Below are 22,046 nucleotides of genomic sequence, written 5' to 3'. Positions count from 1 at the left end.
TGGCTATTGTTTTTTGGTTGTTTTTTTTTTTTGTTTTTTGTTTTTTGAATATGCATTTACATTTGATTAGAAATGTGAAATGAAATGTTGTAGGATTTCTATTTCAAGAGCAAAAAGCAAAAATAGTTCTGAACGCGTGCATGAAATGACTGTATGTTCAAATATTTCAAGAATTAAAATGCTAGTGTAGACCTGTCCAGTGTGGACAAACTGTAAGTGGATCATGATCCACTTAGATTATTGGCCTCACCTATTACACAGTCTGAGAATGTTTGCACTTTAGCCTACTTCCAGACGCAGTAGCTGAGAGGCTTACTCCGGCAGTAGTCTATGGTAAACTTAATAGTTGTGTGTGTGCGTGTGTGTGTGTGTGTGTGTGTGTGTGTGTGTGTGTGTGTGTGTGTGTGTGTGTGTGTGTGTGTGTGTGTGTGTGTGTGTGTGTGTGTGTGTGTGTCTTTGTAATTCTGAGGCCAGTGTTCCACTTGTGATGTTGACTCAGCAGCAGCAACTCCTGCTCCTGTGACCTAGAGAGAGCTGGGAAGCAGACACCAGAAAAAATGAATGAGAAAAGAGCGTGGTTAAAAAATGTGAAGGAGGGACAGACGTACAGAGAGATAAAATAGACTCATCTGTATCACTACATATGTTACAGCCACTGCAGCTTACTCTGTTAGCCTAGACAGGCTGTATAATGACAGGAATTTTACATCCCCCTCACTTTACAGTGTATTCTTAAATGAAAGATGCTAGTTTGTTTTAATGCACAGAATTACATGAGAAGATCAAAGACACTGTTATAGCTCTGTTGTAAATATGACGCTACAGGCAGAAGAAGGTTAGCTTAACTTAGCTTAACTTAGCTTTACTTAACATAAGATAGGGTGAAATGGTTAGCTATTTTAATTTCCACTGCCATTTTTACACTTCAGTTTTTGTACAGATTTAGCAAATAAGATATAACATGTTAATTAGTGAGCATTAGAGCTGCTGCTTGGTGGAATTTTTTTTTTGTTAACCTTTGGACAGAGCCCGGCCAGCTGTTTCCTCCTGTGTCTGGTCTTTATGCTAAGCTAAGAGAGCTGTCTCCTGACTGTAGCTTTATGTTTACCCTATGGACATGAGTGGCATCAGTCTTCTTATCTAACTCTGAGCAAGAGTTTCCATAGTTCCCTAAACGTTGAACTGTCCCTTCAAATAACCAATCATGATTGGTCAACCTCTTTTTCCGTAATCCATAGATTTTCTCATGGATCATTTCAGAGTATTATAAAACCATTGTGTCCTGATTTCTCAGACCCCTCTGCCCTGATTGCACAATGTAATATAGTTATGTAAGACATTTATATGTCATCATCAACTGCAGTAATAGCAGCTTTGGCTGAGGCAGGCAGACACTGACTGGTAGCTGCAGTACTATACTAGTATTACAGTATTCAATCTCACAAAATTGAACAATAATTTCTGATTTCCAAATTTGCTTTCTGGAGATGGATCATGTCATCCAGTCCTGCTGCCCTCAGAGAAATGAATAAGCTACCAAGCCAGGTCTCTAGCCTCTTCCTCCTCCATCACCCTCCAGACATGATGAATTTCTCAGGTCTGCCCCTGGCCACAGGTTACAGAGCGGTAGATGTGAAGTCGTTGTGGACGCTTAACAGCCCACCCTGTAACAGTGGATCAGTTAGACGATGGATGATTCTCTCTTTAGACCAAACAGTAAATTGTGTTGTGGAGGAGCAGGAGGGGTAGTGTGTGTGTGTGTGTGTGCTGTGAAGACAAAGAAATGGAGCTGGGTTTGGCACAAAGAGGCGGAGAGTGATGGGTTCATTCTTGCGAAGGGGTGTGTGGGCACAGTAATGGGCACAGCAGGGGCATCCATGCCAGTTTGTTGATGTGCCTTTGTGTCTGTCTGTCTGTCTGTCAGTCAGTCTGCCGCTCCACAGTCTGCCTCAAGACCACAGGATGGATCAAACCTGGAAATTGGGTCAACCACAAATAAAGCAGAGTTGCAGAGAGCAGAGGCAGGAGAAGAGAGGAGGCAGAAGAGAAAGGAGGCGAGAGCAGGGGACATCCATTTGAATTTGGAAGGTGGTGGGGAAATGTAGGGCACGCATATTTAAGAAAGCACTGCTGGAGAGAGGGGAGTATAATAGCTGGCAGTGAGTAGACTCACTCATGCAGATCTCTTGTCTGACTGATGGGAAGGGAATGAGACAGGGAGACTGGTTGACTTCAAAGGAATACTATTTTTTGATACACATTTCTATTTACTTATGCTGTCAATTTCTATTTCACCATAAACCATCCTTCATATTACTGGGTCAGTTTTCTGCATCTGTCAGCTGCTGGGGTGTGGCAGCTTTGACTTTGATGATCAAAAGAGAAATACATAAATTAATGGAGGACGGGCTGCCCAAACTCACAAATCTTTAATTTAAAATTGAAAACTCTACAAAAAAAAAGCCATCAAGTGACCCTAACCTTTGTGAGAACATGATGCGTATATGCTACAAAAGAGATTCACTCTGAGTTCCCCAATTACTCCTGAATGCCTCCAAACTGATATATGAAATTAAACCTGAAATATGGATGTTTCCAGATGTCATAGTTTTTTTTCAGGGGCAAAAAATAATGGCATTGGCTTTCACAAGGTCGTCTGATGATGTAGCTGTTTGGCACAACTAAACCCTCCACACATTGTGAAAATTATATTTGAAGGGCAATGGCCTATGTACAGACTACACAAGACTGGAGCTTTTATTTAGTGACCTCTCTTGTTGTTTTGTGTTAGGTGGCAAGCAGACCTGACCAGCGCAGGCATTATCCAACATATGACATACACAGACAAAATATATCAATCAATTACATACTTAATGTTAAAGCTGCAACAATTAGTCAATTCATCTGTTAGTAAATTGACAGAAAGCTTCTTAAATACTGCTTTTTTGCCTGAAATAACTGAATAAAATGAATATCTTTGGATTTTGATGTGTTGTTTGAATATTACAAGCCATCCTTTAACTATGGGAAATTCTAATGGGAATCTTTCAATATTTTATGACATTTTCTGACAAAATAGTGTCATTAAGAAAATGGTTGGCAGATTAATCAATGAAGAAAATAACAATAACTTTAATGTATAATATAATATGAGATATGAGGTTAAGTATGGATGCACAAGTGTGAAATTAATTCAGGCACAGCTTTCTACCTTTGTCTAGGTTTGACCATTACTAATTAAATTCCACGAGGAAAAGTTAACATCTACCTTTCTGTGCAGGATTTTGGTGATGCATGAAGGAAGCAGATTCTCTCTTTTGATATTTACAGAAAGTGTTCCCAGTTGAGTGACAGGCAGCATCTTACACAGCAGCTTTCACGGATCCTGTTGCTGTTTTAAAAAAATCGTAAGAAGGAAAATGTATTGTGCCAGAATAAATTTGACATGTGTTTCTACATTTGAGTTGAGGTAATTTGTGCTCGTCTTCTTCAGGGATTTCAAACAGTTTGAATGAGTGTAGTGTTTTAGTAATAGATAAATCAGAACATGTATAAATAATGTGGTGTTTTTTAGTTATCTGCATGTGTGCAAAATGTGACTCCTCCAGTATGATCGGTAAACCAAACTTTATGGGTTAACAGAGGTATTGCCGTAACATAACCAACACCACCATTTAATTCTTTACTAGTGCAACCCAACGAGGGTTATGTCAACTACCCGATTTTGTCAAATATCTTCAAGTATCAGGTGTGTTTGTAAATGTTTATTCAGCAACATATCTATAACAGTACTACTTCGAGGTCAACGGTACTAACATCACTCTCATCACTGTTGTACTATCACATCCAAGCTAGACTTGATGAGGAGATTATATCATACCTACAGAGCCTTATCCACCAAGACAAGCTCCAGGCTTAGCATCCCCTTGGAAATTTCAGTGTCCCTGCAACAATGGCAAGATTTTAAAATATTGATGTGATTTGAATTTATTTTATGGGTTATTTATATGTCTGCCTTCTCAAAATGCAAATTAGTAACGCCCTAAATGCACCATTGTTATTAGAAAGTATTGAAAGCCTTAAACGCACTGAGAGGTGACGTGTGAATTCCAGACACACCCAATGTTTTTGATTGCCAGTCACACACACCAGCAGTGTTTTGTGTCAAATCAAACCACCTGGTTTTGTGTCTGAAAATGGTCTGAGTTTCTGATCACATCAGGAAGCAGCTGTTCATCCAAACCACACGGACCTGAATAGACTAAGGCACCAGATAAATAGAAATATATACTATTATTTAGGAAATTAAAAAAGGAGAACTCAGTGAAAACTGACCAGGCCTTTATGACCATAGGGAGCAGTATGTGTGACAAAATAATCATATTTCTTTATATCACAATTTAAATGACACACCTGTAAAAGAGTACCATAGAAATAGTGTGTTATACATTCATGAAGGAATTTATTTCTAAAAATGTAATCCAGTGTAATGTAGTACTCAGTAAAATGTAGTTGTTTTTTTAATGTACTACAATTGCAACTTATGATCTGCCCTGTTATTTTGTCAATTCCTCAATTAATCATTTTGTCTATAAAATGTAGAAAATTAGCATCACAAAATCCAAAGATGACAAAGACAAGCAGCAAATCCTCATGCATCAATGCATGATCGTAATGGGTGCCAATTTGTTTTCAGTTGATTGATTTATCAATTGATCTACTAATTATTTCAGTCCTAATCAAGAGTAACTCAGCCATGACTGTTTATTACAGGCCTACACAGTCTGGTAGTGAAATTCAGAGCTATGTTTAGATCATTTGGCTACAAATGCAAAGTCAATCATTGGTTGAATGGATGTCAGCGACTGACAAATAGGTTTTTTTTATTTGATTACCTCCTGAATGAGTACTTGTAATGGAAGAGAAATTAACTGTCACCATGGTGATGATCTTTGGCAAGTTATAACTTCAATGAAAGAGCAGTGCTCAGCTCCAGCTGGCTCCAGCCCAATTTAACCCCTGAGGGTGCCAGTATGAAATCAGCACCAACATCTATCAACAAGCATAGAGATTTGCCTTTAATGTGGCTGCAGTATTTAAGTGGTTTGGGTATCAGTTACCGATGTGGTAACAGAGTGTGTGGGAGAGTGTGAGTTTGCCCCTTGTCCTCTACACACACACACACACACGCGCGCACACTTACTCCCCACCAGGCTTGCCCCACAGTGTTATCTGAAGTCCAGCCAGAGGTCTATCCAACAAGCCAGTTTGTACCCATGATGTTTGCCCCTCCAAAGCTGAGCAGCTGTTAAGAGACTTAGCTCCTCACCCAGCTCTCAGCAGAAGTGGAACACAGTGGTTGTCGAGCTGTTCCCTAATACCCCTATGATTCATACTTGTCCTGCTCGCTTTCCCAGAATGCATTTCTGCATGCCTCACTGTGCTGAGGTCCTTGCCCTCGTCAACATTGTATCAGCGGATTACTCATCCTTCCAATGGGGCAACATACCACTGTGTGTGTGTGTGTGTGTGTGTGTGTGTGTGTGTGTGTGTGTGTGTGTGTGTGTGTGTGTGTGTGTGTGTGTGTGTGTGTGTGTGTGTGTGTGTGTGTGTGTGTAGTGTTGATTGCTCAAACAGTAATGGCTTGTTTTCCAAATGCTACTGTAGAGCAAGAGGTAGCAACACAGTGCTGCTGTTCATACAGAATTAAGATTAATTGCATTGTTCAGTGTTAAGTTTGTTGAGCATTCAGCGTTAAAACAGTCAAGCAAATTCCTTTTTGTTGAAACAATCAGTTGATTACTCGGTAAGAGTATTGATAATTGAGCTTTTTAAGCTGAAATTACATAAATAAACTAGATCTTGCTCCTCAAAAGTGAATATTAGCTGGTTGTCTTTGTCTTCTTGAATAGTGTTGGGGTCACCAAACTGCCAATATGAACACTGAGGAACTGATGAAAATTATAAGTAGGTACTAAAAGTTTTATAGTTAATAAAAGTAATCATCAGTTGCAGCTCTAGACTTCTTATTATTATAAAGGCAGGTGTGTTAATGTGTGTGCGAGACAGTTGAGCATGAGTCTGTTTTAACTGAAGGGCTGTCGGATTGGCGTCAGAAACACTTCACCTTTCCAACGTCAAAATTGGGATGGCTATGTCCAACAATTTTTTTTTTTTTTGGGGGGGGGGGGGGGGGTTTCACAACACAACAGTCTTAACAAACACTCACTTCCCACAGTGATTTACCAGGTGTGCAGAGATGAGAAAGTATGTGGGATTAATCTCTCATCCTTCCTTTTTTTTCCGCTTACTAAACTACTTAAGTCACTTTTCGTGTGTGCAAACAATTGCAACACCATGAATTGCTTCGAGGAGAGATTGTCTGAGACTGCGCACTATTGTCTTTGTGTTTGAATGATTATCTTGTCTTGTCTCTTTGTGATAGTAGGCTTTTCACCACGCCTTTGACTGCAACAGCTACTGTATAAACACAATTGGTTAGATAATGTGATAGGAGTACACTCGGATTGAACTAGTTTGCAAAATTTGTTGCAGTTTAACTGTTCGAAAGACACTTTGGTTGAAGCATGCTGACGTCTTAAGGGACAAAGGCAGAGAAAGGAGAGAGGTTTGATCCCAAAATGATTATTACTTTAGAGTCCTGTCCTTCACAGGTGCATACTTGGACCTCTTTGACACATTCCCCTCCCCAGTGTGTTTTTTGATTAGCAGCGTTGCATGAAAGCTGCCCTCGTCACTGAATGGCCTCCTCTATGGAATCTGCCAGCTACTATCTAATCAGGTTTTCTCACTCTGTCAGATGTTAGCTATTTATTAACCACACTGTGGATGATGGAGCAGTATCATCTCCTTGAAGCTTAATAGTGCTTGTGGCCTTAAGTAATTTTTACTGTGCCATCTTTGACCCAATACACAGCTGACCCTTTGGTCAGCCCCGAGCTGAGACAATACATTTGTTTGGGTTGTTAAGATGAGGTGTTTACATCTTGATGCAAGTTGCTGGCCTCAGGAAACGATGTTGCTCTACTTTAAATATCTCATGTTTAGTTGATGGCACAATGTTTTTTGATGTTAATGGGCTGTGAAATTGGCTTAGTGACATCTCTGTGCATCTTGACAGAGGCCTAGTTTCAAAATTCTCAGTGAACTTGTCTTCAGACAAATTGTGTGTGCACACCAGGGAAATCACAGCAATATTACTTGTGTTTAAAAAAAAAAAAAGGAAACAATGTAAGGAATTTCCAACAAATGCAAAGACTAAGCAAAAAGTTGTTTTTAATATTGCAAGCAAACTAAGTTGCAAGTCCCTGTCTTCTTTGTTATGACAAAAATAATTTATTAGACTGACCTGGTGGAGCTTCAGATAATTGCATTTTATATATTTTGCACACTTTGTTTACTCATATATGAAGCTTTGTTGGCTGGGTTTGTTGTGGTTGTTGTGCATTGTTGTCAGGTTTGGTTGGTGGTCTGTATCCATGCCAGCTGGAAGGAAAGCCAACAGTGTCCTATCTTGTTTGCCACAGAGTGTGAATTGAAGAGCTAGCAAGCTATCTGGACAGAGAGGTGTGAAGAGGAACCCTGCCGACAGCAACAAACACCACACTTTCCAAAGTTCATTGGACTGCAAAAAAATCATGCATCCTATAAAATTGTCTGTCAAGCCGACTTTTTAAAAATTGTTGAAAAAAACGCTGAGTGTGAAAGGTTAGAAAAACACTAAGGGCTTTCTGAAAGCAAACAATGAGAGAAAGGTCAGTGATCTGGATGCTTGGAGAAAGAAGACAGTAAAATTTATGACTTTGCCCTCACAGAGACAGCATAGACTTTGGTTTCATGCATCTTTTTAAACAACCACAAACTCTGCCTGTGCTCAGCAGATAAACAGATAAATCTGATGTTTTTGTTACTCATTGGGCAAGAACTCAGGTTCATATTTACATCAGCATCTTGATTTGTCCCACTGATTGTCAAGTGTGTTTGTAAGTCTGTGTGTGTACTGCAATCATATGCTGACAAACACTGTGTCACCATTAAACCTCCCACCAACAACCCCAGCTCTCCTGTTTCAACTTTTTCTAATGTGGACATCATGTAGCTGAACACCAGTTCTTAGAAATTTGGCCTTCCCCTTTCCTCCTCCAGTTATGACAACACAGTTCACTCGTCACTGTCAACCATTGCCCGCTCGAATGTATGCACAGACACACACATACACGCACACACGCACACACACACACGCACGCACGTGCACACACACACATACACACACACACACACACACACATCCTACATCTTGCACTTAATCATTTCGCCAAGTGTGCTGTAAAGTAGAGCAGCTGTAAGCTACTATTGGCACCAGATCTGCACCTGATCAAAAGTAAATTATCCCTTCAACACAACCACCAACACCCAGTGGAATGAAAAATCTGCACAAATCCACTTTCTTCACTTGCACAAAGTGATACCTTATGCTGTGTTTGAAAGTGTGGAGCCATGTTCTCTAAGTCAATGTAAAACATTATCTGTATATACAGTACTTCTAACATGACACATCACATCACCTCTCTGCACTCTGTGCATCTCTCTCTCTGGTTGTAGACTACCTGGCAAAGCACGGCCGTCTCAGTGAGCTGGAGGCCAGGAGAAAGTTCTGGCAGATCCTGTCGGCGGTGGAGTATTGTCACAACCGCAACATCGTCCACAGGGACCTGAAGGCAGAGAATCTTCTGCTGGATGGCCACATGAACATCAAGATTGCAGGTACCATAAAGGCATGAGCTCGCTGATGGATGAGAAATACTGGAAGTCTGCATGGAGTCATTTAGTTTTGATCCATTGCCTGTCATGATCTATGTGCCGGTGTCGTTCAGAAATGTCTTAACTACCTGCCCAGGCCATTTGCACTGTGTTGAGAAGTGGTCTGAGGTTACTTGCGAGATAGCTGTTGGCTGAAAGATGCCACAACAGACATCTTTAAATCTCAAGCAAGAATCCAAAGGCTTGTGCCACCTTTTCAACATTGATTTTCGGATCAGAGGAGATCAGAAATCCCTCCCCAGTGACCCCCAGCTTTAATTTTGAGATGGAAACGTTAAAGATAAAGGACAATATGAGGAACAGACCTAGAGGCAGAGATTTGAGACTGGAGGTCTGTAGTACAAGCTTCTAAGTGTGATTATTAAGCAACTGGCATTTAGAGCTGGCTAGTGAGAATGTCACCCTACCACTGTGTCCCAGAGTGGAGGAAGGGGAGGCTGGGAGGGAGTGGGAGGAAAGAGTTTGGGTTTAATTGGAGAAGGAGAAGAGGTGATAAAATGGATTGGCTACTTGGGAGACAGGGTAGCAGATGAGAGGATGAAGGAAGAATAATGAGGACAGGTGCATTGCAGGGTGGCAGAGCTGCAGCTGTGGCAATGCTCTGAAAGAGGCCAAGGTTTATCTTAGGCTTTATTCAGTGCTGATACTGAAATCTATCTAAGGTGAGCTGATCACTTGAGGACGGCTGAAAATACAGGTGTGAATGGATACCAGACACACTGAGTATAAATGTGTGCTCCAGGGAGAATTCAACACGAAGTTGTTCTCAAAGGACTTCACATCATGACCTTCAAATAGTCAAATAAAATCATTGTTTATTGGTCTAAGAAATGTTACTTCATGGAGGGAAAATGACAGATAATCACCCCCGTTAACCTACATTTATTTGTTCTAAGTGATAAAATCAGATGAGGACAAATTAGACAGAACCATACAATAACTAATAGAGAACTGAATGTTCCACCTGCATCATTACTCGCATCATCCTGTCCACTGTTTCTCAGAAGGGTCCAAGATGATAACCTGGAGATGTTATTACCCTAGCAGTAATTTTCACAAACATGTCTGACTCACAGCCGATTGTCTGCACGGCAGATTAGATTTGAAGCAGGAAAACAATGAACAGAACATTACCAGGTTTGTGATTAGAGAAAACTTCTCTAGGGAGAACATCAGCAGCAAAGTACATTCTGTACCTCTCTTACCCACTATGTGGTCTGACATGTTTGTTAAATGGTACATAAAGAAAACATGTCCGATTCATATTGTGCATGAGAAAGAAAGCCCCCACTTAAAATTTCCCAACTGCATTAGTCACATTAATGTCATTTCAGATCAGTCATCCATTCAACCAAGAGAAATAAAGATTTTCTTTTCTGTCTGTGTTCGTGCGGGGCTAATCTGCCTCTAGAGCTTCATCTAATGGTTATTTTTATTTTCAATTTGTCTGTTTATTATTTTTAGACTTTAAATGCAAATTGGAAAGGACTGTAACTAACAACAAGAAATGATGGATTGGACTGGTCAGGTGTTTTGTCGGTTGTTTTGTTCAGGCCCACTGACCCCCACCTCCTTTTTTGTTTCCACATCGTACATTTTTTTTTTTTACATCTTGCTTTTGTATATAAGTCTATATTCTTGCTTTACTCCACTTTATTTAAAAAATATTCCTACTATAGTTCCTTGTTTTATTGTATTTTAATTTTGCGTTTGCCATTTATTGGTATATTTGTTTCAAATGTTTTATATCTCATTAACTCCGGGCCCCGCTGCAAGATGGTTAGTAATTCTGCCATCTCAACCAAGTCTTAAGTCCAAAAAGATATTAAACAAGTGAAAGCAGCAAAATCTGGCACCAATTAATATTTGGTCATTTTTGATTGATGAATGGCTGATTATTAAAATTGTCAATTATTATTCTGTTTCTTGTTGCAGCACTAGACTGAATATGCATGGGCAGACAGAGTACCTATGCTTCAGGGGTTTTCTTGCTATTCAGTGATGCCTCCCTGCTTGCTAAAGGTCACCACTGGTCAGTCTGTATGAAGCTTAACCAGGCAGCGGTCAGTCAAAGAAAGGTCATGCTCATGGTGGCTGCAGAGGAGAGGGGAACGGCAGCAGCGGGGGTGCCCTTCATGTTTTCACTTCAAACAGCCTCTTTACGTTCAAGTTGACAGATTGAAGGGAATGAAAAGTGCAGAGGAGAAATAACAAAAAAAAAAAGCAAGTTGCTGGATCAGTGGAGGTGAGGAGGCAGCCATTGTGACTTAGCAGGAAATATACATATATATTCCATGGTTTGGGTTGTGTTGGGTTGAGTTCCTATGTTGAAAAAAAAGCAAAACCTGCCTAGGAGAACCACCTTCGAAAAACAAAATCTGATATGTTGTAAGTTGTCTCGTATCATGAAACCATTAGCAGGCATTTATAGGTTCATTAACTATATTTGAATTTTTCAAGGGTGAAGCCATCCACACAGTGATGTCATTGGAAATGCACCAAACCTGAAAGGTGTTTCATGTTCAGTAAAACAGCGTAGTAAGTACAAACAATCTCCAGTTCAAGTGGACCTAGTGGAGAGACAGTTTCGAACTACTTTCACATGTAGACATATGGATTCTATTGTAAAGAAACAAAAGGAAACCACCGGACAATGTGACAATGTACAATATACAATGTACCATGAAACAATCAATACAGTAGAGATAGAGACTTGTCTACTGTAATGTCTTCTTCCTAGCAACTATTCCTGTATTATCTCTGATTATAGATTATTGGATCATTGTGATCTATGTTGCAAATCAGTGAGCAGGACTGCTCTCTGGCTGTATTTGATTTCCAAGATTTTTTTGAGGAAGGACCTTGATATGTCAGGTATTCACTTCATTTCATTACCATCAATCAAGCATTCCCATTGAGTGTCAAAGTCCATTCTTGGCATATTGCATGATCTTTACAGCCCGTAAGAAGTTTGGTTTCAAATCTTCAAGATTTCTCTGTTCTCTCATTAAAGGTTCACATGTAAATATACAACAATAAAAAGCCAAAATTCAGTGGGGAAACCCCAATTTAGGTATTTTAGCTAAATACTCAAAAACTCAGATCAGTTCTTTTACGTTTGGCATACATTTGTATGTTTATCTGGGACCCCATGATGATAGGAAGAAGATCAGTTTTCAGTACCTTTAAACTGTTTTATACAGTCACACATGCTGTTATATCTACTGCATTTCCCACTTTAAGAAAATATTCTAACCAAATGTACCATCTACTGGATTTAAGACTGCAGTGAAAATTGTTTAAGGTGAAATCAGTTGTGCCAGGTTGAGGTTCTCAGTTAACCTGAGACTGTTTAACTTTTACTGAACGGTTGCCACTGTGGGCATATGTGACATGTGATTACTGTAAACTTAGTGCAACAAAAGCACAAAGAGAGAAGAGTCATGAAATCAGTGAAATAACTCGGTAGCATCTGTTATACAGGAATACATTTACATTTATTCATTTGGCAGATTCTTTTATCCAAAGCTACTTAAAAGGGAGGGATAACACTCCAGCTTCAATGTAGTAGCAGACCTTGAAGTAGGCAGTCAGTACTAAATCTGTTCAATAAGACAAAGTGAAAGGAGATCAGGTAAAGAAGTGCACAGTAAGTGTGGGTTTGGTGTGATAGGAGAGGAGGTGCTCTCGGAAAAGATGAGTCCTCAAGAGATTCTTAAAGATAGAGAGGGATCCCCCGGATCGCTCGTTCCATCATTAGGGTACCACGAACGAGAACAGTCTGGACTGAGATTGCCTGGTGTATGTAGGAATGTCAATGCCAGATGATGTTCCTTGGAGTAACGCAGTGGATGAGAAGGAGCATAAACCTGTATGATTAAGTTCTACGAGATGAGTGCAGACCCAGAAGTCACGCTGGGCAAAGCAAGCATTAGTGACTTGAATTTGATTCAGGTGGCCATGGGAAGCCAGTGAATGTCAAAAATCAGCGGAATGACGTGTCCATTTAGGTTGAAAACCAAACGCACTGCCACATTCTGGATCATCTATAGGGGGTTGACTGTGCATGAAGGGAGACCTGCTAGATGGGCATTTCTTTCTAAATTTGGCAAACGTGAGCTACTGGTCATACCAGACCAAGTAAGACTGTATTGGCAGAACCCCTGAATGTTTTGAATTGAGTACGTTTGCATTTTATTGCATATGAATTCCATTTTTCATTTGTCAGAAGAAGAATTTATTATTTCTTCTGTCAAAAGTTACATAGTCTCATCTTAAATAGTGAAATAGTCTTTTTCGTAAGTGAAAAAGGCTGAGGTTTCAGGAACCTGAAGTGAACAAGGAGAACAACAAGGAGAGAGAAAAAGTTTTTAGGTTATAGCAAGTGTGAGCAAGGAGATGAGAGATTAGAAGCCCCAAGAAGAGAGAGGAAGAGTGAATCAAGCATAGTGCAGTCGTCCTTAACTGCAGCCATTAACTGTATCAGTGCTCATACCCTGTTATTAGGAACAATACAGTTTTGACTGCAGGATGCTATTCTCTTCACTCATACACTCGTCTTCTCCACACACACACACACACACACAAACAAACACACAGAGTTTTATAAGCTGTTAGCGGGAGTGTATTCCAGTGTGACATGTTTAGGCTAATATTATGCTAATACTGTTGTGCGCGACACACACTCGTTCCCCACCCCGCCCTTCCTGTTGAGCTGTGAGTGCTGTTAGTAGCCTGCAGCGTGCTGGAGCTTTTGACGTCAACCAGTCTGCTCAGTATTCAGCTCCATGAATTGGGTCACAGCTTCTGACGATAAAACGACTGCACTGCTCCGCTCTGCATCTCACATCTCACCTTCACAGCAGCATCAGACAGTAAACATACTTGTAATAAACTCCACTGTGGTGCACTGCTTTACTCTCCAGTTTATTTCAGCCACACCTGCTGCTACCTGCACTGCAGTAATTAAATGGATTGAATACATGCACTGACACACAGTGTCAAACCTGCCATTTCCTTTTCATTTGGAGTGTGCACTGCTCCTGTCCTTCAAATCTGATTCCTACATGTGATTTCAAGTGAATTAGAACTTGCTGTAGGGAAGATGGATGGATCGGCAATGTCATGCCACAAATGGATATTGCAATCACATTATATGGTAGATCTCTTAATCATTAGGCCTCAGACACCCATGCACCCTAAACAATTACAGTTAACGGACACAAAATTATCAAACATTTTGATAATAAAATAATCATTTAAGTAAATTTACAACAAACATTTCTTACAATTTGTTGCCTCTAGCTTCTTAAATGTGAGGATTTGCTGTTTTTCTATTTTATTTATTTGTAAACTGAATATTTTTGGGTTTCGGTCATTTGTATTTTGCGCCAAGAAATTGTGTTTTCACTGCTTTCTATTATAGACTATATAATTAATTATGAAATTAAATACCCAAATACACAATGTGAGATATTGTGTGTGTGTGTGTGTGTGTGTGTGTGTGTGTGTGTGTGTGTGTGTGTGTGTGTGTGTGTGTGTGTGTGACAGTGGGTCGTAGATTGTTCTGCATCATGATCCTTTACAGTTACAGAGCAAAGGAAACAGAATTGGTTACAGCTCACTGTGTGTATGAACCCACATTACCTCCAGCCCCATTATGTAAGCCAGATTTTTTTTTTTTTTTTATCAGTGTTATTTATTTGTTTTGCAATACATTTTCTGTTTATGTAACTGTTTTGAATTATGCAAAAAGGGCGGGGTTGGAGGCTTACGTTAGCCTGATTGTCTGCTCCTGTAGCTGTCAGGTCCCATGACACAATCACAGGGTCCCACTGATAATGAACTAAATAAACATGGAATTATTATCATTTGCCATCACATTTTCTCTTCTGAGAAGCTACAACCAGCAACTGTTAGAGATTTTTCCTGATAAAAATTATTAGTCCGTTATCTGAATAGTCACTGATTAACTTTATGCTGATGCATTAATGGATTAATCATCTCAGCATGAGAAGTAAGCACTCGTAGCAAGTCATGTAAAATCAAACGAGGAGAGGAGACAAAGGATCATTCACTGGAGAAGGTTTGGGAAAGTCGGAGGTGGGATGAGAATGATACACACTAACAGAAAAAAGGGGTTGGCTGAGTGATTGCAGGCACGCAAGTTGACTGAGTGTGATTTGGCAGATAGTACTACAGCTTTTGGTTGGATTTTAATGAAAGGCAGACGTGAACTTCTCAGTGTTTTGTGTTTGTGTGTATCTGTGTAAGTGTAAGTTAGTCACCCCTGTCTTACTCCTCTGAAGGTTTAAAATCACTCTACATGACGGCCAATCAGAGCAGAGCACTCATGACCTCGTGTCAGTCTCCAGGGGTGGTTACCTCATGCAAAGGCCCATTTCCTCAGCGTAAAAATATGTGGATCACATATTACGTTATTCAAGACCTGCAGACCCCATGGAGACACTTAAAAACTCTCAATCATAAGGCATTGCTCTGCTTTGTTCTGCATATTTTCTCCGTATGGTTTGACCACTTCAGCATGCAAATCACCGCAGCTATACTGTAACTGTAACCTCTTCCCTTTTTTTGCAGTCACAAAAAATACTTACAGTTAGAGGTCGGCTTTTTACAGAAACTGCTGTGAACACCTTGTGGTCAGTTTTGGAAGTACCTTTACAGTTTCAACCCTGATGTTTGAAATTATCTTCACCTTTCCTTCCACTAACCCACTTACCTCTGGTGTTTTGTGTCATGTAGATTTTGGATTTGGGAATTTCTTCCAGCCTGGGGAGCCTCTGGCCACATGGTGCGGGAGCCCGCCTTATGCTGCTCCAGAGGTTTTCGAGGGACAGCAGTATGAGGGCCCACAGCTTGACATCTGGGTGAGATGACTGGTTGCATACTGAAGATAACTGTACATTATATTTAATATTTAATTAAACCTACAGTGAAACATGCATTGAATATATGTCAGTCCCTCTCTGTCCTTTTTTTGTGCAACATTTACTTACTAAGACATGACATGAGCTGAAACAACACATTTTTTGAATATTTAATAGGTATCTATTTATATTTGATATGAAGTCAGCAGATTTTGTTCCTGTCATGTGCTGCTGTGGGGATGTGGAGTGTGATTTCCCAACCGCAGTTTATTGCCTGTTGTATATTGCAATAATTTACTACATTTTTTTGTGTTTGTGTGAAGGGAAGTGCATTGGTGTGTACAGTGGGGAAGTCTGTGAATGCAAACAATAATCTCAACCTTATTTACATCTGGACACATCTGATTGATTGATCAGTTTACTGATTGTACCTGGCTCCTGCCCTGACTTGATCTATGTGTGTACATTTTTTCATGTTCACAGAGTATGGGGGTGGTGCTGTACGTGCTGGTGTGTGGTGCGTTGCCCTTCGATGGGCCCACTCTGCCTGTGCTCAGACAGAGAGTCCTAGAGGGAAGGTTTCGCATCCCCTACTTCATGACTGAAGGTAAGAGGAGACTTGCTCATTCTCTCATTCTCTCACCTTCCAGTCTTTTTTATCGCAGTATGTGGTCAAACCGAGACAATATGGCATGAAAATGTCCCTGTGAGGGACAGTGCTGCTCAGATGAATAGATCACACCTATTTGAGTCACCGTACTGTTAAGTGATCACTGGCAGACTCTCTTGTTGCTGCAACCAGTCAGGGGGTCATTTCATTAACGAGAGAGCATCACGCTCATTTGAAGGGGATACAGTAAGAGACACTCTGCCATTGTCCTCTGTTATGTGTCAGTGTGTATGTGCGTGCCTGCATGCTGCAGAGTGAGTCAGGTTGGCTAACTGTCTCAAAGCAGTCCTGCTGTTAGCGGCTGTGCTAGCTAGCTGGCAGCAGATTAAGTCCAGAGCTGGAGCTGTTTATGTAACCTGGGGAAGAGCCAGTGAAGCCTTCCAGCAGCTTGCCTGTCTGTCTCTCTGAGGAGACTCTGCCTGTCTGTCTGCTCGTATGTCTGTCTGACTCATGCTCTGTCTGTGAGACATCTTCCTGTCCGTCTGTGGCCCTGTCTGTTTCTCTTGTCTTGTCTCTGTATCCCATCTGCAAGTCTGTAGCACTTTCTCCACAGGGGGTGTGGTGAGAGAGCCGACCAGATTTCTTTTTTTTTCCTGTTCAGGACCTTGAAACAATTAAGACGTAAGGGGAATGTAGGAGTGTAATGTCAGCTCCTTGGCCAGACTGACACTCAAACCCGCCTCCCCACCCCCAGTCCAGTCCCTGTTCCCTGAACAAGTAGAACACAGTGTGCCGATTTCTTCATCCAGAAACAGTCCATCTCATCTGCTCTTGTTCCTCTCACTGGCGCTGTGGTACACAGCACAGCCTAGCACCACACAGTAAACTCTTACTAGAACAACTCCCAACTTACTGACGAAATAACTACAGTAGATGTTTTTTTATGCCTCTTATGTTGCATATTGCACAGGCCTGGTAGATGGTAGTACAGAATAGCCTAAACCGGTATTATATTATATATTCAGTATATACATCAGTAGGATAGTGTGAAATTTAGGAAAGATTGGAGTGCAATAAGAAATGTTCAAATTGACGGAGTATGATGAATGCAGTAAAAGTATAATATAGATAGTACGTACAGATGTTAGTACTAAAGTGTGTTCCCCTGTCACATAGATGGGAGCTGTTGTAAAGTGTGACTGTAGAAACAAACAGTCTTTATGACAGCAAAGCTGAATAAGTCTATTAGAAAACAAGCTCCATTGTCTCTGTAGTGTATTGTGGAGGCGGTAGGATGGATTTTCCATGATGGAGATTAGTTTGTTCAGTGAACTCCTGTTCCTCACTGACTCACACATCTCCAGGTTCTGACCAATGATGGTCTTGGAATAAGTTTATTGATCCTGCTGGCATCTCTGGCACAGATGCTGCTCCCCCAGCAGACCACAGCACACTAATGGCACTCACTGCAACAGACTGGTAGAAGATCTCCAGCATCTTGTTGCACACATTGAAAGATCAGAGCTTCCTCAAGTAGAGTCTGCTCATACCCCTTGAGAATACAGCGTCATTGTTGGCCCTGCAGGTGATATCCACAAATGTCTTTTTTTTGTCAGTCAATCCCAAAGATAAACAGTAACAATGATATGAAACAGAGAAAAGCAGCACATTTGAAATAATAATAAGAAAAAATAATTTGTGCTTTAGAAAATGACTAAATGATTTATTGATTTGCAAAATAGTTTTCTGTTGACGAATCGGTTTATATGCTAACTAGTTTAGCTCTGACGGACTTCGATTTGAAAATAAAAATACACACTTTGCACACAGCTCTGTCTTGTGAAGCTCGGCCCCTCGTGTTGTTACTTGTGGCATTTTTCTCTTCAGTCTTGCGTTGCAGCAGTACAGCTAGCCGATCACAGCCCACACTGGAACAAAACTGGGCGTTGTTTTTGAAATGAAAGTGAAATCTGAGAATCTTTAAAACCAGTTTGTGTTTCTTAATGTTGTGTTCACAGCAATATTTTTTTAAGTTCCTCTGTCTGATAAAATCAGTGTAATAGATAATTTAAAGCCTCAGTACCTGCTCTCTGCTCTTCAACTTTTCGCAACAGAGAGCTGTTCTCTTTCACCGGGGTACTTGGTGCAACTCTACACCACTGGGACATTGCAAGTGTTAACTGGGATGGTTCTGTGGTTGAGTCATGGTGGTGTAATGTAATGGCTAAGAACAGTTTGCCAATCAATCAGCCAGCCGGCCAGCCAGCTAGACGCTTATGCGGTGTCGGCCCCTTTACATAGTCCAACCTTCCCTGGTGGTTAGTCGCTTTGAAAAATGTGCTCAGCTTCGACTGTTGCTATAAACACGGCTGTAGCAACACAGAGCCTGAGTAACTTCTGGGTCAAACAAATTGTAGTGCAATGCACTGTATTGTATTTGAAGCAGGTTGCAGCTGCACAAGCTGTTAAGACACCACGGCATGGGGTAAACGTGCAGTGAAGGGCACACTGATTGTGCTCATTATGGGGGAAAAACTGAGCTGGCTGAACCGCCAGGGACAAAGTAGCAAAATGTGATGTAAGCAGACGTTAGTAGATCAGCAGTGCAACTAGGAAGAACATGCAGCAGGGAGTTAACATTGGCAGCCAAGTCCTTGTGCTCTCTCCTAATGCAGTGACTGAAGACAGGATATCTATGGACACTGGTAGAACACGTGGGAGGGTGACCTACAGAAGGTTGCTAATGTGTGTTCTAAATTAACTTCAAGTCTTTGAAAACTCCAAAATTACTTAAAGTTTAATCAAATGTAATAAAAATTAATCATCTGTAAAGTGTTCTCCTTCTACTGTTTGCAAATCAGAAGAAAGACATTATGATAATTAGATTTAAAATGTGTTTCAAAAACAGAACAACATTAATCACCTAAGCACAGCACGTGAATCATGTTTTGTTTTGAGATTTTTGAAACACACAAGTTGAATTTTCATTAAGAAAATTCACGCTACATCTGATTAATTTGAAAAATATATTCCAGTAAAGAAAGCATTAAAGATCCAGAAAATAATGACCAACTGCTGGGCCTATTTTTTGAAAACACACCTGTTTTACTTAAAGACCGTATCAGCAGGGTATATGGGTAAAGATGCCGTGTGGCAGGCAGGAATGTGGTGCAGGCAGTAGGGGTGTAGGTAGGCCAAAGCGACACAGCCGGGGGAACTGTAATCCTGTTAAGAACCCAGCTGTGTCTGACGTCAAACTCATCTAGCCACTAACTAGAGGTGAGGAGCTCATTAGGAGGGGAGGAAAGCAGAAAAGAGCGTAGACACGCTGTTCAAAAGTGACGGCAGAAGAAACTGAGAAAAGAATTGAGCAGATTTTAAGCTCCTAAGTGTTTTGCCCTACTTCCTCCGGGGTACTTTGATGAGAACTTGATGGTTTGTGTCTTAATTTGCTTCATCACAGCTAATGCAAGACATGCTTCGTGTTATCAAACATTAAGAACCTCTTCCTTTTTAAAACATGGTGATCTAAATAATAAAAGGCTGTTAAAATGTTGTCACTTCGTTTGTTCTCTCCATCCCGTGCAGACTGTGAGCACCTGATCCGCAGGATGTTGGTCCTGGATCCGTCAAAGCGTCTGTCTGTGGCCCAGATCAAGGAGCACAAGTGGATGGCTCTAGACGTTCCAGTACAGAGGCCTGTCCTCTACCAACAGCCCCTGTCTGCTGAGGGCGAGGCGGGTGTGGGAGAGTACAGTGAACAGGTCCTTCGCCTGATGCACAGCCTTGGCATCGACCAGCACAAGACTATAGAGGTGAGGACTTGGCTTTATTTATTCAATAGGAGATAAGAAGGGGTGCGGTTTAAAGGTCAAAGCTCCAGACTTCAGATGGTGACAGTGGACAAGGTATATGCATCACTCTACTTATGTAAAAAAGAGAATTCCCAGTATCCAGCTGTGTAATAGAGCAACATACAGATACAAGTAGGATAACAACATGTGGAATCATGCTCTCATTCTTGTGGAGCTAGGGGTGGATTTGGTAATGCAGGGGCCCTGGGCAAACATGGACATGGGGCCTCCCTTGTCCTCATTTGTTCAAGTACTGTAGTCCAATTTTGAAGGAACTTGCACTTTACTTGAGTATGTGTATTTAATGCCACTTTTATATCACGACATTTGTTAGTTACTGGCTAGGTAGAAGTGGCAATGATAATCCAAATACTCTGAGGGCATTGTGTTGATGACTGACTGTAAGGTATAAATAAAAGGTAGAATAGGAACATGATTTTAGATTTATTATACCTGAACACCATGCTATCATCATACATCTACACCTATTAGGGACCGACTTTTACTGCATGCAAATCAGCCAGCTTATAAGGACATCTGATAGTGCACACATGGGAAATGCATTTCACAATGTAGGTCTCCTTAGTGTTTTATGTCAATAATATAGATTTGAAAGAAGCTTTATGAAAAAAGTATGGAACTGATTTGCACTGGAGAGAAAGTGCATGGGCCAGGGAAGAACCCATTAAATTTTGGGGCAGATCCAAATAATTTATTTTTAACTTGAATTTTTTTTTTTTTAAGTCTGGTGTTTAACATTCACCTTGGCAGAGGTCTGTGCTCTTTGAGTGACCATCCAGTTGTTTTTTTTATCTATTCTCTGTTCTTCAGCTGGTGCAGTAACCCAGTTTCGCACAGGGATAATTGAAGATTTATCTCAGCATATCTTAAGAGCTGTCACAGTCAGGTCATCCAAAATGGAAGGTGTGCTTCAGTAATAACTTCAGTCACAGACGCTGCCATTTATGTTGTATGCTATCCTCTAGTCGCTGCAGAACAAAAGCTACAACCACTTTGCTGCTATCTACTACCTGCTGGTGGAGCGACTCAAGGCCCATCGCTGCAGCTTCCCTGTCGAACAGAGGCTCGACGCCCGCCAGCGACGGCCCAGCACCATCGCCGAACAGACTGTCGTCAAGGTAACCGCAGAGCGTCTGGGTGACGAGGGGGTTCTGAATAGTTTATACAGTGATTATCATCCACGCCTCCCTGATCAAAGTTCCATTATTCACACCTGCGCCCAGGAACAAACAAACGGACAGACACATTCATTTATTTGTCCAGCCAGGTTCTGTCTTCACCTGCTCGCAGTCTTTTCCACCCAGCCTTGATCTTCATGCGTCTCCCACAGTTACATAATTCATTATTTCTTTTCTCTGCCCACTGTCTCTTCTTACCGACGTTGGGCAATTTCTCTTTCATTTTCTTGTCTTGTTTGGATTATAAAGTCAAATTCACTGCAGCTCAATTTTGTTGTAATTGTGTTATTATCAAGGGTGTTGTTCAGTATTGGTCATGAATTTGGGGGGGGTTTGTTGATGTAATGTCAGAGAGTCTCACGGTCTCTGTTTTTCTCCCTCTCTGCAGTCGACCAGTGGTTCAGCCCAGGTGGGTTTACTCCCGCAGGGTGTTCGTCTGTTGCGCTCCCCCGCTGTGCCCCAAGCCTCCTCTGATGCTTTCACCTTCCCCCAAACTACATGTTCTCTGGAGCAGAATTTCATGGTGGAGGACATCACCACACCCAAAGTAGGTCCAATAGCAGTAACAACAGGTTGAGGCTTTGGGGAAAAGGATATCTTTTTGTTTTTGTGTTCGCCCTGTTATCATATTACAGCTCACTCACATTTGGCCTTC

General features: G+C 41.0%; 1 protein-coding gene across 3 annotated transcripts in view; it reads left to right on the top strand.

The window, feature by feature from the left end:
* sik2b (salt-inducible kinase 2b) overlaps positions 1-22,046 on the top strand; it is a 42,438-nt gene that overhangs the window by 11,334 nt on the left and 9,058 nt on the right. For all 3 annotated transcript variants that reach the window (XM_071497408.1, XM_071497407.1, XM_071497409.1), the window contains 6 exons: positions 8,623-8,784; positions 15,604-15,728; positions 16,212-16,335; positions 19,927-20,153; positions 21,179-21,331; positions 21,780-21,938. In XM_071497408.1, coding sequence (XP_071353509.1) covers positions 8,623-8,784; positions 15,604-15,728; positions 16,212-16,335; positions 19,927-20,153; positions 21,179-21,331; positions 21,780-21,938 — 950 coding nt within the window. The remainder of the gene's footprint in view (positions 1-8,622; positions 8,785-15,603; positions 15,729-16,211; positions 16,336-19,926; positions 20,154-21,178; positions 21,332-21,779; positions 21,939-22,046) is intronic.

This window comes from Trachinotus anak, unplaced genomic scaffold, assembly GCF_046630095.1.
Source record: "Trachinotus anak isolate AG129_WGS33_773 ecotype Australia unplaced genomic scaffold, CSIRO_AGI_Tana_v1 ptg000014l, whole genome shotgun sequence".
NCBI lineage: Eukaryota > Metazoa > Chordata > Actinopteri > Carangiformes > Carangidae > Trachinotus > Trachinotus anak.
Note: the sequence above shows the minus strand (reverse complement) of the source record. Positions and strands in the feature narration are given on the sequence as shown.